The sequence below is a fragment of the Orcinus orca genome, chromosome 12 (genome assembly GCF_937001465.1).
Source record: "Orcinus orca chromosome 12, mOrcOrc1.1, whole genome shotgun sequence".
In the NCBI taxonomy this organism is placed as follows: Eukaryota; Metazoa; Chordata; class Mammalia; order Artiodactyla; family Delphinidae; genus Orcinus; species Orcinus orca.
In genome coordinates this window covers 21,274,013-21,289,526 of record NC_064570.1, presented here as the reverse complement: position 1 = coordinate 21,289,526, position 15,514 = coordinate 21,274,013, and the positions used below count along the sequence as shown (strand labels likewise).

General features: G+C 41.2%; 1 protein-coding gene across 3 annotated transcripts in view; it reads left to right on the top strand.

Moving 5' to 3' along the window:
* AIG1 (androgen induced 1) overlaps positions 1-15,514 on the top strand; it is a 233,520-nt gene that overhangs the window by 62,351 nt on the left and 155,655 nt on the right. For all 3 annotated transcript variants that reach the window (XM_033405977.2, XM_004263757.3, XM_033405970.2), the window contains exon 2: positions 1,908-2,063. In XM_033405977.2, the coding sequence (XP_033261868.2) occupies positions 1,908-2,063 (156 nt within the window). The remainder of the gene's footprint in view (positions 1-1,907; positions 2,064-15,514) is intronic.

Genomic DNA, 15,514 nt, shown 5'->3' with positions numbered 1-15,514 from the left:
TGCTCAAGGTGGCAGTCTTAACTTCTCCTCTGTTTTTTCTGGTTGTAGAAAAGCAAGAACCCTTAAGTCATTGAAGGCAAAAGATAGCCTAAATTATGAAGAAGAATAGAACATTATTCTGACTAAGAATGACTGATAATAGCAGGATCTGTTGAGTTCAGAAGAGCCTGGGGTATTAGACATAAAAAATACTGCAGGATTTTTGTTTATTTGACTAAAACTGGTGGTGGACTCTCCATTACTGGGAACTTTCAAAGTGGCTAAGATAAGAGTTTAACCATCTGAGTATGTCAGTGCTTTGCTGAGGGTAACTTTGAGGGTCCTTCTTCCCTTTGTTCTGTGCCTCAGGAAGGAACAGAGCTTTCACAGACTTGTTCCACCGCCAAGATGGTAATTCACTAAAAAAATTATTTTGTTATGTTTGCTAAACATAATGAGTAAAGTTGTATCTTTTACAAATAAATCATCAGTAAATTATTTCTTGTAAACGAAATCAGAAAAATTCCCCTGAATCTATTCTTGGTGCTAAATGGGTATGACTTTGAGCCTAGGGAATATATTTTCTGCCCTTTCCATAATTTGAATTATCATCTGCCAAGCTGTATTACAGTATGCTGCCTGCCTTCACTCGAGGCTAGGGATCATCAATACTTTAGGAATTTCACAAATAACTGGGCTTTACCCCACTTTAGGAATTTCACACTTTAGGAATTTCACAAATTTTACCCCCCACTTTAGGAATTTTACCCCCACTTTAGGAATTTCACAAATAACTGGGCTCTAGCGTTTCAATGTTCTCTCTCTGTGATAGTCCAAGTAAACATAGCTGATGTCAGTAATTCAATTTGTAATTGATTGGGGAATGTACAAGTGGTTGTTGTACGTTATTTGGGAAAATGGTGTGGGTATCTAAGTTTACATTACTTTGGACAGATTTTATTTCATAAAGATTGAAAACCTGAGAAGGAGGTCATTTAGTTCAAGTATGACAACAGAAAATTGCTCCATTTCAGTCCTGATTATTGCATTCAGTTGATTTCTCTATGACTCAAGGACTAGAAGCTTTCTACCACTTCCTTTGGTAGAAAAAATTTTGACTCTAAGAGATTAAATCATAGGAAGGTTTCTTCACATTCAGACTAAATTGTCTCGTTTATTATTGATCTTTTTAAAATTTATTTATTTTATTTATTTATTTTTGGCTGTGTTGGGTCTTCATTGCTGCATGCAGGCTTTCTGTAGTTGCAGCGAGCCGGGGCTACTGTTCGTTGCGGTGCACGGGCTTCTCATTGCGGTGGCTTCTCTTGTGTGGAGCACAGGCTCTAGGTGCATGGGCTTCAGTAGTTGCGGCACGTGAGCTCAGTAGTTGTGGCTCACGGGCTCTAGAGCACAGGCTCAGTAGTTGTGGCGCATGGGCTTAGTTGCTCCGCAGCATGTGAGATCTTCCCGGACCAGGGCTCGAACCTGTGTCCCCTGCATTGGCAGGCGGAGTCTTAACCACTGCACCACCAGGGAAGCCCTATGGATCTTTTTTAAGTCTTTTTCTTTGCACTTTTTAGATGTTTGTTAAATCACACTAGTCAATATTACTAAACCACAGATGTGATGTTTTAAAATAAGGGACATGTCATTTGAGAACTGATACCCCTTTCTGTCCATGCATGTTTTGCATTTGTCCTTAGGTGTGCAAAAATGGAAGCAGTGTTTTTAAGATGAATTTTCTCCCCTATGGTAGCAAGTTGTAAGTGTCTGACTCTTTTTCGGTTTGCAGGGCTAATAGCTCTTAAAACGTGCATCTGATCCTCTTTTACCCTGTGTCATGTTGCAAAGGTGTAGCTTGTTTGCTGTCCTACAGCTTGGGTTTCTTTCGATCTTATTGACTAATACCAATCATTGTCTCCCTCCAGGTTATTCAAGCTGTCTTTTTTGGCATCTGTGTGCTGACCGATCTTTCCAGTCTCCTGACTAGAGGAAGTGGGAGCCAAGAACAAGAGAGGCAGCTCAAGAAGCTCATCTCTCTCCGGGACTGGATGCTGGCTGTGTTGGCCTTTCCTGTTGGGATTGTGAGTATGACGTACAAAAGCATTTAACCACGAAAGAAACTTGGGTCTTACATCAGGCTTCTAAGAGGGAGAAAAGGGCTCATTATAGGCTTCCGTATTGGGGCTGCCATAACAAAGCACCTCAGACTGAGTAGCTTAAGCAGCAGAAATTTATTCTCTCACGGTTCTGGAGGCTGGAAGTCTGAGATCCAGGTGTCTGCAGGCTTGATTGCTTCCGAGGCCTCTCTCCTTGGCTTGTAAAGGGCCTCCTTCTCCTTGTGTCTTCACATGCTTTTCCCTCTGTGTGTATCCCTCTCCCAATCTCCCCTTCTTAAAAGGACCCGAGTCATACTGACCAGAGCCCCTCAATGAACTCATTCAATCTCAATTGCCTCATTAAAGACCCTGCCTCCAAATACGGTCACATTCCGAGACACTAGGAGTTAGGACTTCGACCTGTGAATTTTAGGGGGACACAGTTCAACCCATAGCCGTTCTTAAGCAGCCCAAACTTGAAATGTATGTTCCGTGGGTCTGTGACCATTCTGGTAGTTTTGAACTTGGGAGAGGAAGTCAGTATTAGCTCATACTTCTTCACTTACCCAGCGGTGCCATTAGCTAATATCACTTAAGTAAATACTGCTTAATGTTTGGGTCTCTTCTGGCTTCGTTGATTTTCATTGTTTTCAGTTAGATTCCCTCCTTAGCTTAACTTCCTTTACAGATCTGTTAATCATCCATTGTCTGTACATAAACCATGTTTCTTTAAAGGGCTGGGGCCCCATGAGGTTCTATAGATTTTAACCTGTGTATAGCCAGGAGAAGAATGAGAGAATGCTTGTAAATTGTGAGAACAATTAAGAGTGTGTTATCTAATTCAAATTCAGAACTTTCATTGGCCACCTGATTTCTGGGAAAAATAGAAACCCATGTACCAAGTCCAAGGGCTTCTGTAGGCAGAGTCAGAAAGTTGTTTTTTAAATCCTTCCAGGACTTCCCTGGTAGCTCAGTGATTAAGAATCTGCCTGCCGATGCAGGGGACACGGGTTCAATCCCTGGTCCGGTAAGATCTTACATACCGCAGGGCAACTAAGCCCGTGCACCACAACTCCTGAGCCTGCACTCTGGATCCTGAGAGCCACAACTCCTGAGCCCACGTACCGCAACTACTGAAGCCCATGCACTCTAGGGCCCGTGTGCTGCAACTACTGAGCCCACATGCTGCAACTACTGAAGCCTGCCTGCCTAGAGCCCATGCTCTACAACAAGAGAAGCCAGCAAAATGAGAAGCCCGTGCACTGCAACTAGAGAAAGCCCGCACACAACGACAAATACCCAACTCAGCCAAAAAAAAAAAAAAAACTTTAAAAAAATAAATCCTTCCAATGACTCTTATTTATACCTGGCAGAAACCTCTACGTGCTTGTTCTAAGACCAGTCAGTGGACACCCAGACTATCACTGAATTGCTTTTTCTATGTACTGAGTTGTGTTTTCTCGGATGAAGTAACCCTCAGCTCTTGACAACAACACAAGGAGAGTAGTATAATCTGGTCACACTTCTCTGTTCATTCCTCATCCTTACCCTCTGAAAACCTAGATAGTTGCTCAGATTGAAGCCATCTACCAAATCTGTCAAACTCTGTTGCTTAACATAACAGAGTTAAATGCTTTACATAATATATTTGATATTTCCTTCTCTGGACTTGCCTTATAAAATGCAAACACCTTCTATCAGAATACTCATCTGAGAGAAAATTTCCATTGGTATAAACTGTAAAGACTAAACTTTCTGCATGAAAGAATTATCTAGAAAATCCAAGTCTGTATATTTTCTGTTACTTTTTACTGGCTTACTCCCTTGGAATTTTTTTTTTTCTTCTTCTTCTTCTTTTTTTTTTTAGTTGCAGCATGCAGGATCTTTTAGTTGTGGCATGCAAACTCTTAGTTGCAGCCTGTGGGATCTAGTTCCCTGACCAGGGATTGAACCTGGGCCCCCTGCATTGGGAGTGTGGAGTCATAGCCACTGGACCACGAGGGAAGTCCCCTTACTCCCTTGGAATTTCCATAGGCATGTCACTGACTCTGGAAGTCTTCCTTGGCCTGAAGGAATATAATAATAACACAATACAAAGGTAAATAGGAATATAATATTAACCATTTCTCTTAGCTCTGCCTCCCCTTCTGTGATGTGGTGTCAAACTGTGTCTCTGTGAGCTTCAGTTGTATGTCTTGCCACTCTCACCAAAGGCTCATTGCATATGCCCTTTAGACATTTATGACATTACTTTAGCCAAAAACTTTTTGCTCCTGCTTGAGACTTGAGATACTTGTCAACTTTCAGCATCCTTCCTGAATTCAGCCCGTGTGTGTATGCTTCATGGTTTGTAAAAGAATGGGAACCTTTTTTGTTTGCTTGTTTGTTTGATTACATCTGATATTTTCCTTTGTGCCTCACAATTTTTGTTGTTTTCTGTGTGTTTTAGAAGAGGGAAGAGAAGTAATAATGCCTTTAATTTCACCCCCTTTTTAAGCCAGAAATCATAATATTATATTTTCATCACATAATGTACCTTTCCTAGCTGATGAGCTTCACAGAAGAATTTAAAGAACAAATAAGGAATCAGAGATGTGCGGTTTCAATGATTTCTTTAACTCTTATTTTTCTCTTGCCCACTGGTATTTTATAGTCAATATTTATGTTTTTCATAATTTTCCCTGTTATTATGAGTCATTTTCCCTTTTACGGTCACTGGCCTTTTATTTTTCCTGACCTTTTTGGAGCCTCCTCCCCACTCCTTCCTCTCTTTTTCTCTTTCTGTCTCTCTCTTTAATATTAAGAAGAATCCTGGCCCATAATTTCCTTACATTTTCCATTGTTCCTTACTCTGTCATTTGATGTTTTGTATCTGTTTACCCGATTTCTCACTCTAATGCACAGAAATTCATTCTGAGGCAAAAAGCTGTTAATGCCTTCTTCCTAGACCCCATTAATTTTATTGTGAAGTCATATTTACAGAGGATATGAATTTGGTTCTTTATAATCATTTGTATCCAAAATAATTTTTGCATTAAAACATGCAATTTAATGATTTTTGCCTATCTTTCCCCATGGTTATTTCCCAGCTTTCCTTTCCAAGGAGCCCTAATGCGGTACGTGGGCCTCTCACTTCTGTGGCCTCTCCCGTTGCGGAGCACAGGCTCTGCGGCACGTGGGATCTTCCCGGACCAGGGCACGAACCCGCGTCCCTTGCATCAGCAGGCAGACTCTCAACCACTGCGCCACCAGGGAAGCCCGAGCCGTAATCGTTGCTATGACTTCTGTAACTCCTCCATCTCCCCCAGCTGCTCAGTAGGGTCTGGAATTCCATGGTAGTTTTACCACTTAAGATTTTCTTCCTTGTTAACGTATGTACCCTTCCTGAAGCAATGCCATTAGGAATCACCTGAAGTGGTGTCGTCTTTACTCTTCCTGTGGCTCCCGGCCTGGGAGGGAGGTGCCTGGCCCAAAGAGTTCATTATATCAGAAGGACAGGAATAGCAGTAATGCCCAGGACCTGTAGGATCTGTAGTGTAAGAATGCCTATGTGTGCGAATGATTGGTTATAACATTTGTAATTAAACAGCTTGTACCATGTTGGTTGACACAGTCAAGATCCTAAAGGGCAAACTATGCCCAGAGAGCCTGGGGCATGGCTCAAGCATCCTAAGGAGGAAGGTACAGAGGCTCCACTTAGAAGCCTGTGGTCGGTCCCCAGAGACCTCCAGGCTCTGACTGCCTAGTGACTGCCAACCTCACAGAGGACTTCCTCTGCCATCTTCTCCTGGTTTCCTCAGCTCCACGCCACAAGTTTGCGGGGGGCAAAGCAATGTTATTTTTGCTTCCTGGTACAGGGCAAAAAGGCAATGGGCATAAAAAGAGGGCGGAATGGCAGCTGAATGTATCACGTCTGCTCAAAATTTCCCAAAGAGACCTCTTAGGCCCGAGCTTTTCTGGCACTCCCATTGTCTCTCTCTCTCTCACCTCAGCTGTAACTATGGCAGCAAGAAAGACCTGGTAGGTTATCTAGGATTTGTATTTTCTCCACTAATGCTTCCTCCAGTAACGAGCCAACAGTAATTGCTTTATGTGGGCATGAAGCACTAAATATGATTTTGTGACCCATGGACCTGATGTGTGTCTACTTCATGTACTCTCTCTCCTCTCTCTCTCTCTCTCAAGGATATATTAAAATAATGAAGCATTCCAATCCAAGATAATTGGGCTAAGGCTTTGTTTCAGCGTAACCTTGAAGAAATCAGGCAGGTCTGCTTGAGTGAACATAGCATGTATCCTCCTGATTTGTGTAGATTCCCGTAAATGCAAAGCTGGCCTTGATTAGTAACGCTAATGGCCGGAAACCACCACCACTCCCAAAGCCTTGCAGCTCATTTTTGCAGGGATAACCCCTGGGAGGCTCTTCTTACCATGTGCAGTTCATTTCTGAACGCTGTCCCCCCCTTTAAAGAAGCATTACAAATAATTCTATGACATTATGTGGTCTGGAAGCACTGAAGTTTATTAGGAGCAATCAAACCAAGAATGTCTTTTGTCTCCTGTGAGTTCGTTGACTTTTGTGCTGGCAGATACTCTTCCAGTTAGGAGACTAGAGCTGAGGCTTTCAACCAAAAAGAGAAAAAGAGAAAGAGTAGCACACAATGAGTATGATGAGTATGAAATTGCCTCTTTCAAAACTCCCAACTGTGTCTCCAACGGCTATCCCAAGCAGCCCATTGAACGACGAAGAACAATTAGATATTTTCCATGAATTCGAGTCTGTGCATCCCGTTCCTCCACAGCTGCTCAGCTTGCGTGACGCACATAATCAGATCTCACCACCTCTCCGGTACACCTCTGTGCCTGGGCTCACTTGGGTTACTCTAGAGCAGATGCTGGGTTGCTGCTTCGCTAACCTTGATGGGTGGGTGAAGATGAGGATGTACCTGTCTCAGTAAAGAAGCAGTGGGTCTGAGAAGGTCCTGGAAATTTGGATCTGTTCTAACCTAGGATGGGATCCAGGGTGTCCTGAGCAAACGAGCATGTGCCACGATGAACTTTTCTGGAATTTGAGCTTTTCATCTGAGTTGACTCTCAAAGCTCTTTGTTAACTCTTTCTGGTGTTATAATCACGTTAGGAAACATGGAAAATGGAGTTTGAAATTTCAAATGCACACTCAAAGCAAACGTACCTAGCAATTATTTTCAGAAGGAGATTCCTCAAAGTCTTCATTTGTTGATATACTAGCTAACTCTAAGCCATCCTTCAGAAAAGTTTTGTGATGCATATAAATGTAGATTGTCATACCTCTACGATTTAAGAAAACATTATTTTCATTTCCGATTTTTAGGGGTAAGAGATTGGCTTAAATGGAAAGCAAACTTAGTAATGAATATTAGTTACTAATATTAATGTCTGTTAATGTAACACACAAAGGAAGGGAATTTGATTCTATTTGAGATTGTAAACAAAAGCAAATGCTTTTCTTTCTGTTTTGATATTAAGGGGAAACTTGGGATTTAATACACTTAATATCTCCTGATCCTCTCTTTATTAAATTTTCACACAGGTACCTAAAATCAAACTCTTTTCTATTTTCTTTAAGCCTTCACTGAGGTTATAAGTTTCTTCAAATGCCCTTTTTCTTTCTCTTCACCTTTGAAGTTAAAAATATAAATATCGGCAAGGTCATATTTTATGGTTAAACCCAGTTCATTTGGGGTTGAGTCAGTCATAGGCTTTTGCCCTGTGCTGAAATGAGTGTGAGCTGAGTTGCCTAAGGGTAGGTTCGGAGATGAGGATTCATTCATTCCTTAGCACAAGGAGCCTTTACCTCCCATCCCATTCTTCAGTCTTCTGAAAAATGTTCCGAAGACTGTCATAACCTAACCTAGGTGAGTTGTCTTAAACTCACCTTTTTGAATGCCTTTTCCAAAGACCAAGGGCAGAATATGACTAGACAGATGTTCCCGGTAGAGAACCAGGTTGCTTCTTGACCATCTTATATATTCTTCTCGCCTAAATGAAAACCAAAGATTTTCTGCCTTGGTGAACTATTTAATTCGTACACATTCACGCCAACTCAAGAGTCATCAGCTTGCAAGACAAATATCTTCAACACAAAAAATAACCACACTTTGACAGAAATTTTACTGTAGGTGCCTACTTTTAATCACTCTACAATGAAAACCACACATTTATATCCAGAACATTCAAAGGACAGAAGTTCTAGTCAAGTCAGTAGTTATTTGCAGGTACCTGGAGCTTGCTAGGTGTAGCAGGTACTGAGTGCCAGGAGCCGTATACTGGTCACTAAGAACTGATCTTGCCTTTCAGGGTCTCACAGTTTAGAGAAGGTGACTTTATAAGCCATATCAACAAGTAAATTAAAAGGTAACATGATGAGTATAACAACACACGCAGGTACAGAAGTAGCCCATAAGAGGAAAGGATTGGTTTTACTGAGTGGGAGGTCCTGGAAGACTTCCCAGAAATGATGATATTGGAGCTCTGTTTTGAAGAATAACTAAAAAACATATTGGATGTGTAAGTTAGTGATACTCTTCAGCTGCAAGTAACAGAACACCCCCAGATATTCACCTGGCTCACTCTTTCACTTCATTCAGGTCTCTACTCAAATTATTCCACCTCAGAAAATCTTCCATGAATAACCTTTATAAATCAGCCTCCCTCCGTCATTCTGTATGCCCTTAACTTACTTTATATTCTCCTTCATTGTTACTGCTACCTGGCACATTATATGTTTATTCTTTTATTTCTACTGTATGTCTTCTCTGACTTGACACCTGCCCTATGAGGTTAGGGAGATTGTGTGTCTAATTTACTGCTATAACCCAAGCATCAGAAGCAACGTGTAAATAATTCAGTATTTTTTGAGTGAATATCCAACCAACCGTGGCTTAAGCAATAAAGATAAACAAGAAGCCTATAAGCAGGTAGTTTCCGGGCTGTATTGCTCCGTATTGTCATTTGAGGCTTATGCATTTTCTGTTGTCCACTCGTCTGTCTCCAGAGTCTTGGCTTTTTGTCTTTGAACATGCTACCTACAATCTCAGAAGGGTTGATAAACCACCAAACATTCATATGCTTTGCACCCATGTTCAAGGCATGGAGAGGAAGACACTCTTAAGGGAGCTCTCCCTAAGGGTTTGTCTCTTCATCGTACCAATGAACCTTTCCCAGAAGCTCCATCAGCCAATTTCCCCATGCATCTCATGTGACTGTCACATGGCTAGAACTGGCTGCATGGAATGCTGGGAAAGCAAGTAGGAGACGAAGGGAATGAGGTCACCATGAGGACTTAAATTAATTATGATTTATCCTCATGAGTTAGGCACACTGCTGCCCAAACAAAATCACTAGTTTCAAGAAATATTATAAGTAACAAATTTTGAGAATAATAATTAAATGTAAAGTAAATAACAACTAATAGAATTTTAGGTTATTTATTGTTTATGTTGATATAAGAAATAGATATTGTAAAACTGACGAAACTAATCATAGACATTTTCTATCTTAGCCAAGAAAGGCAAATTTTTTTCATTCATTTTCTGCCAATACCATTTTCTGGTGCATTCTCAGCAGTATTATCATGAACAACTGTCTAAATCTGACATTTGAAGAAGTTCTTCTCAAAGAAAATCACATATGTTACACAACTGACTAAATGGTTTATGTTCATTTTCTGAAACTCCATATGAAATTTGTCAGAGGTAGCCCTGCTTTAGTCCAGCAACCGGGTTCAGTGAGTAAAAATCTGCCTTTAATAATAGTCCCCTAGAAATCGTAGAGAATTATTGTGTTCTGTATACCATCTCACAGAGTTCCCACTCTCTCTAGGCAAAAAGGCCACAAATCTATCTCAGAAAATGAAGATAGCTTCTTCCCATATTTATATACATAAGTAAGATATGTATTTGAAATATGTAATGGAGAAAAAAGTAGACTTGTTAATTAATTCTACTATTAACAATTAACATAAAAATGTTAATTCAATAACATTAATAATGTATATGATTCTTGTTCTCAAAAATATGACCCCTCCAAGACTTCTCTGATGGCGCAGTGGTTAAGAATCCACCTGCCAATACAGGGGACATGGGTTCGAGCCCTGGTCCAGGAAGATCCCACATGCCACAGAGAACTAAGCCCGTGAGCCACAACTACTGCAGCCCGCACGCCTAGAGCCCGTGCTCCGCAGCAAGAGAAGCCACCAAAATGAGAAGCTCGCGCACCACAACGAAGAGTAGCCCCCGCTCACCGCATCTAGAGAAAGCCCGTGTGCAGCAAGGAAGACCCAACACAGCAATAAATAAATAAATAAATTTATTTAAAAAAAAAAAAATGACACGCCCCCCAGAAACCAGCACCTTTTGTATGCCCTTTTTTGGGGGACCAAGAACAAGATGCAGTATTAGTTGTTGATTTAAAAAAAAAAGAAAGAAAAGGAAAGAAAAAAGGAACACTTTCATTTTTTGTCTTCCATCTCTGCATGTTTCCTTCCCTCCCTATCTCTCTACTTCTGTTTCTGTCTCTCTTTCTCTCTTACCTTTGCCCCACCCCATCCTTCTACCACAAGCATCTCCTTCTTCATAGAAAAATAAACAACAATTTGCTGTATGGGTGTTCCTGAAATTACTACAGTCCCTGTGGGCGTTTTGAGGTAACTCTTACCTGTTTTATCTGGATCAAAATGTGCTGTGTTTAAGCAGCCGATATCAAAAGGAATATTTTCCCCCAAGGAAGGAGCTAGTGGAATTTCCACCTACACAGAATGTATTAACTTTCTGTTGTGCAATTACTATGCTAATGATTTGCTTATTTTACTACAAAGAGCCAGTCCTGGATAGGACTTTCATTCATCATGCCTTTTTGTAACTGTCCTAGGAACAGAAGTTGAGGCATGATTCTGGCTTTGGGAGACGTTTTCCCAGAGACACAGGCAGGAAGGCGGGAAGGAGAGAAGACGGGAAGATGAGAGATGGTGAGGGGAGAGAACGTGTGTAGCCACAGTTCACAGGTGGCCCTGTTGCCCTGCCCACTGTTCCTAAGTGCTTGTGAAGAAACCTTTCCAAGAAGTTTCCCTCTTCAGAACGTCCCTTTATCCTGTAGGTTAGGTCTGTGCTTCATTTAAAGGGAACAAACATACCAGCAGTTTGGGCAGTGGTGGCCAAAGTCTGGTGCAACATAAGGAAAATGAAGGGAGCTGTGTCTCAGAGGGAACCAGAGGAGCCCTTCTGTCCCGATCTGCTTTTATGCTTCAATGAGTTCCCTACCACTTTGTTCGTTATTCACCAAGGGGAAACTGGGGAGGGATGTGAAGTAGGAAAGAATCCTAAGCATAAATTAGTGGTGTGCCAAGGTTGGAAGGCATGAATGGAGAGGAGTCTTCTCTGCCCATTTTTATCACCTCAGCCCACTTAATCCTAAGGAGGGCCCCTCCCCTTTCTTTGCCTTAACAATCAACTACAAAATTAGAATGGCTGCCTTCATACCAACACAAATAACAAAACAGAAAGAGCCTCAGCGCTCCCATGCCTAGAAAATAATACGTAGGAGCCCAGGGGTTTGCTGTCAAAATTAGCAGAGTCAACAAAGGAAAACAGCCCCTACATTCACTAATACGGTAACATTATTGTCTTGACTATTCAGAAATTCTACCTGTACCCCCTTCCCTCCCAAATTACTTAGAGTCCTAAAGAAGATACTACATACGCAGAGGCATTTGCTGTCACCTTTCTTTTTTGTTTCCAGCCTGGGGACGAGCAGTTCCATTTACACTTTCTGAAACTTCTTGCCGTCTCCCTTCCCATAGTGGCAAAACCCACCAGCACCCCAAGAGCCTGAAAAGTCTATGAATGAGAGCTCGCTCCTACTACATGCTGCTGGGGGTCAGACACCACACTAAGGGCTGTGCTCTGTTTCTTTAATCCTCAGAGCCCCCAAAGGTAGGAATGTCCATCATTCCCTCTTCACAGAAGATGTTTCTGTCGTACTGCTAGGCGGACAGGGTTCCCATTTTACAGGTCCCTTGCCTGAGGTCCATGGCTAGGACGTGGTGCGACCTGGGCTTGAACCCAATCATTCTAATGATGGAGTGCTTGCTCTTTGCAAGTACTCTAAACTTTTTGACAAACCAAACCCAGCTTTGCTTTTTTTTTTTTTTTCCCCAGCTTTGCTTTTCGTCATTCAGCTGATACACACTTTCAGCTGTGTGCGTGAACTCCGAGCTGACCACAATTTCTCATTTAGGACAGTGCATCAAAAATGAGAAAGGGGCTTATGCAGAATCTGGCTCAGAAGTCACTGTTTATCTTTTTCCTTGAGGCTGTTTAGCCAAAGCCTGTTCATTTGTGCTTATTATTGTTTCTCTGTGATATATTATTTCATTGGCACCATAGAGCCAGTGGTTTCATACAGTTTTACAGGCCAGTTTACAAAGTACGAATTTTGGCAAGGAGAGAACATCTTCCTGCCTTGTCTTCTTGTTTCAACAATTGGATACAGATTTAAGCCACCATGGATTTTACCCAATGTACTGGTTTTTAATATGTGAAAATAAGGTATTATCAGTAGAATTAGCTACGTTTTTAAAAAATGGATACTAAATGTATCTAGTATCATCTGTAAATCATCTCTGGGTTTCTAAGAAGGCATAGTTCAGAGCTACACAGTTGCAAAAGAATATTTTTGGCAAGAGACGATCCAGTACATTCTGCATGGGTACCCTAACGAATCAACTGTGCCTGCCCAGTGAGATGCCTCACTAAGAATTCCCGAGAGCCGTTTTGTTCTGCTCTATCAAGAGAGAGGTTTCTGTCAAATTTGCTTTTCTTTTAAAATTTATAATTTATCCCCCCCCTCCTGTTTTCAACAAGGATTTGAGGTGGTCTGAGGTACATCAGTTAATCAAAGTGGCCCAGCCTCCTGGGCCTCAACATCATTCAGCAAATGCCGCCTGTAAATAATCTTGCCTATTCGATGTGTCTTCTGTATTACACTGCGGGATACACAGAGGAACTTTCTTATGTACTTTATCTTGAAAAAATGAGGCAAGCCAGGAAAATGGGGAGAAACCTTCGACAGACCTTCTGGCAAATTCATTTAACATCTATTGAATGCTATACACCAGGTACTCCGTTAAATGCTCTCACACGGTTTCACTCCCTCTATTAGGGGATCTTATAAAAACAAGAGGCAGTAGGCAATAGGAAGCTCACTCATCCCTACAGACTGTGATGCCAACAAGAGGACTGGGGCACCGAGGAGGGGAAGCTGCTGCCATCAGAGCCGCTTCTTGCTTTGCTCAGTCCTATCGAGAGAGCAATGCCTGTCGTATTGGACCCAGTCAGAAATATCTGTTGCTCTGTGCTTGAAGAGTCCCAAGCAAAAATGGAGTAAGGGAGGAGAAAGAAAGCAAGCTCTGGGGGGGGGGGGGGGGGATCATCTGTACAAAGTAGATTTTCTTTGGGTCTCCTTGCTCTGTTAGCACAGCTTAAAAACAGATGTTTCTTCCCAATCTTGGCACCTTCCTGAGATGCTTATCCTCAAAGTAATTAGTTTAGCATATCCTCCTGGCTCTTAATTGACGAGAAGGGTTCTTGAACCAAAAAAAAAAAATCCATAATTGGTCAGCAGTTCTAGAGGGGGCCTAAACAGATGACAGAGAGTTCAGGTAGACCAAATGCCAAGGAAAAAACTGAAGCGCTGTCAGGCAGACGGATTGCTGACGCTCAGGCTGCATGCACGCATCTTTGAGCCATTTGGGTTCCAAAGATGACGATTTGCTTTTTGACTCCTTCCACTTTATTTATACAGCATAGATCATCATAGAATGATATAAAGGCAAAAACAAAAATTCACACAAATTTCTACAATAAGCGTTTGTTACTTTTGTAATAGGAAAACTGAACATGTGTTCTCATTTGCAAATGTCTTATTTAGAGATGATCTAAATTTAAAGGGTAAATTGTTCGTAGAGGGAAAAAGAAGGAACACTGGTATGTTGTTGATATGATACTAAAAAACAAACACACCAACCTCTCCAAAAGGTCTTTTCCCATTGCAAACTATGGCTAGAACTGGCTACACTGTTTTCCTAGTTTGTTTATGCGTATAATCTAAAAATTAACAAAACACAGAAAACCTTAGCCTCCTTCCTCTCTTATCTCCATAGCAATTCAAAGGCAGTGAGGTGGCCATTTGTGGGTGTCCCAGCTGCGACAGTACTCAAATGCCATTAAAGCCTGGGACCAAGGACCCAAACATTCAGTTTTGTGAGTCTTTTTTACAGGAATTCTTCTCTCAGTAAATGAACTCATGCTAAGTGATTATAGACTGAAGTATAGCTCAGAAAGATAATTAATTTATAATTACAAAAAAATGGTCAGGCCAACTGGAGTCTCTGTAAGCTCTTCCTAGAGGCAGAACAACTTTGAAGAAGATAAAGGATAGCCAGAAGAATCCTGGGGGAACTCAAAAGCAAGGCACGGGGCTGGGGGGTGGTAATTGGATGACATTAGTGGCGGGTAGTCAGATTACTATGGTCTGATCCATTCTTTTGCATCCTAAGGATTGACTTGCTAGGTAGATTATAATGCTACCTTGGGGGGCCAGGGGACCCCCTGCTCTGTACAAAACTGGAGACACGTTCGTGTTCTTTAATACCAATAAACCTAACCACTGTGACAACCAGTTTTCTTCTGTTAACATATCCTTCTTGGGTGGCTCTAATCCATTTGTTCAGGCTTCGTCTTCCACTGTTACAGTAGTATTCCTGTCAAGCCATTCTGATACTACACCCAAGGCACTGAATATAGGCAATCATTGACACAGCCATCTAACATAGGATGCTTCTACAAAAGGATGCTCTAATTACTTACTTAATTAACTTTTATTAGATTAGATTACATTAGATTTTTCTTTATTTTCTGGTGGAACTTTAAATTCAGGTTGTGGTTAGCTGGATATCTCTCTTATGTACTTATAGCTACCCTGTGAATATTCATTTTAATGTAATCATATTAAATAACTATAGTCCCCTTTTATTAAAAAGAGAGAGAAAGAGACAGCAAGAGTTGGATTATTCAGTGATTTTATGATGACAAAAGATCCAAATCATTTTTCGAAAAAGAAACTTCTGTCAATGCTAATTGACTGGCAGTGGTTTCTAACATAATAAGATAGTCTTGTGTGAGGTTTCTGGATGTGTTTAATTATTCTATTTATGTCACTTGACAGAGAGTGAGAGAATCCTTGATCAATTTATTTGGGTGTGGAATTCAGTTTAAAATGGATCAATTTATACACTAATATGCATACAATAAATAACTAAGGAGAACCTACTGTATAGTTCAGGGAACTCTACTCAGTGCTCTGTGGTGACCTAAATGGGAAGGAAATCCAAAAAAGAGGG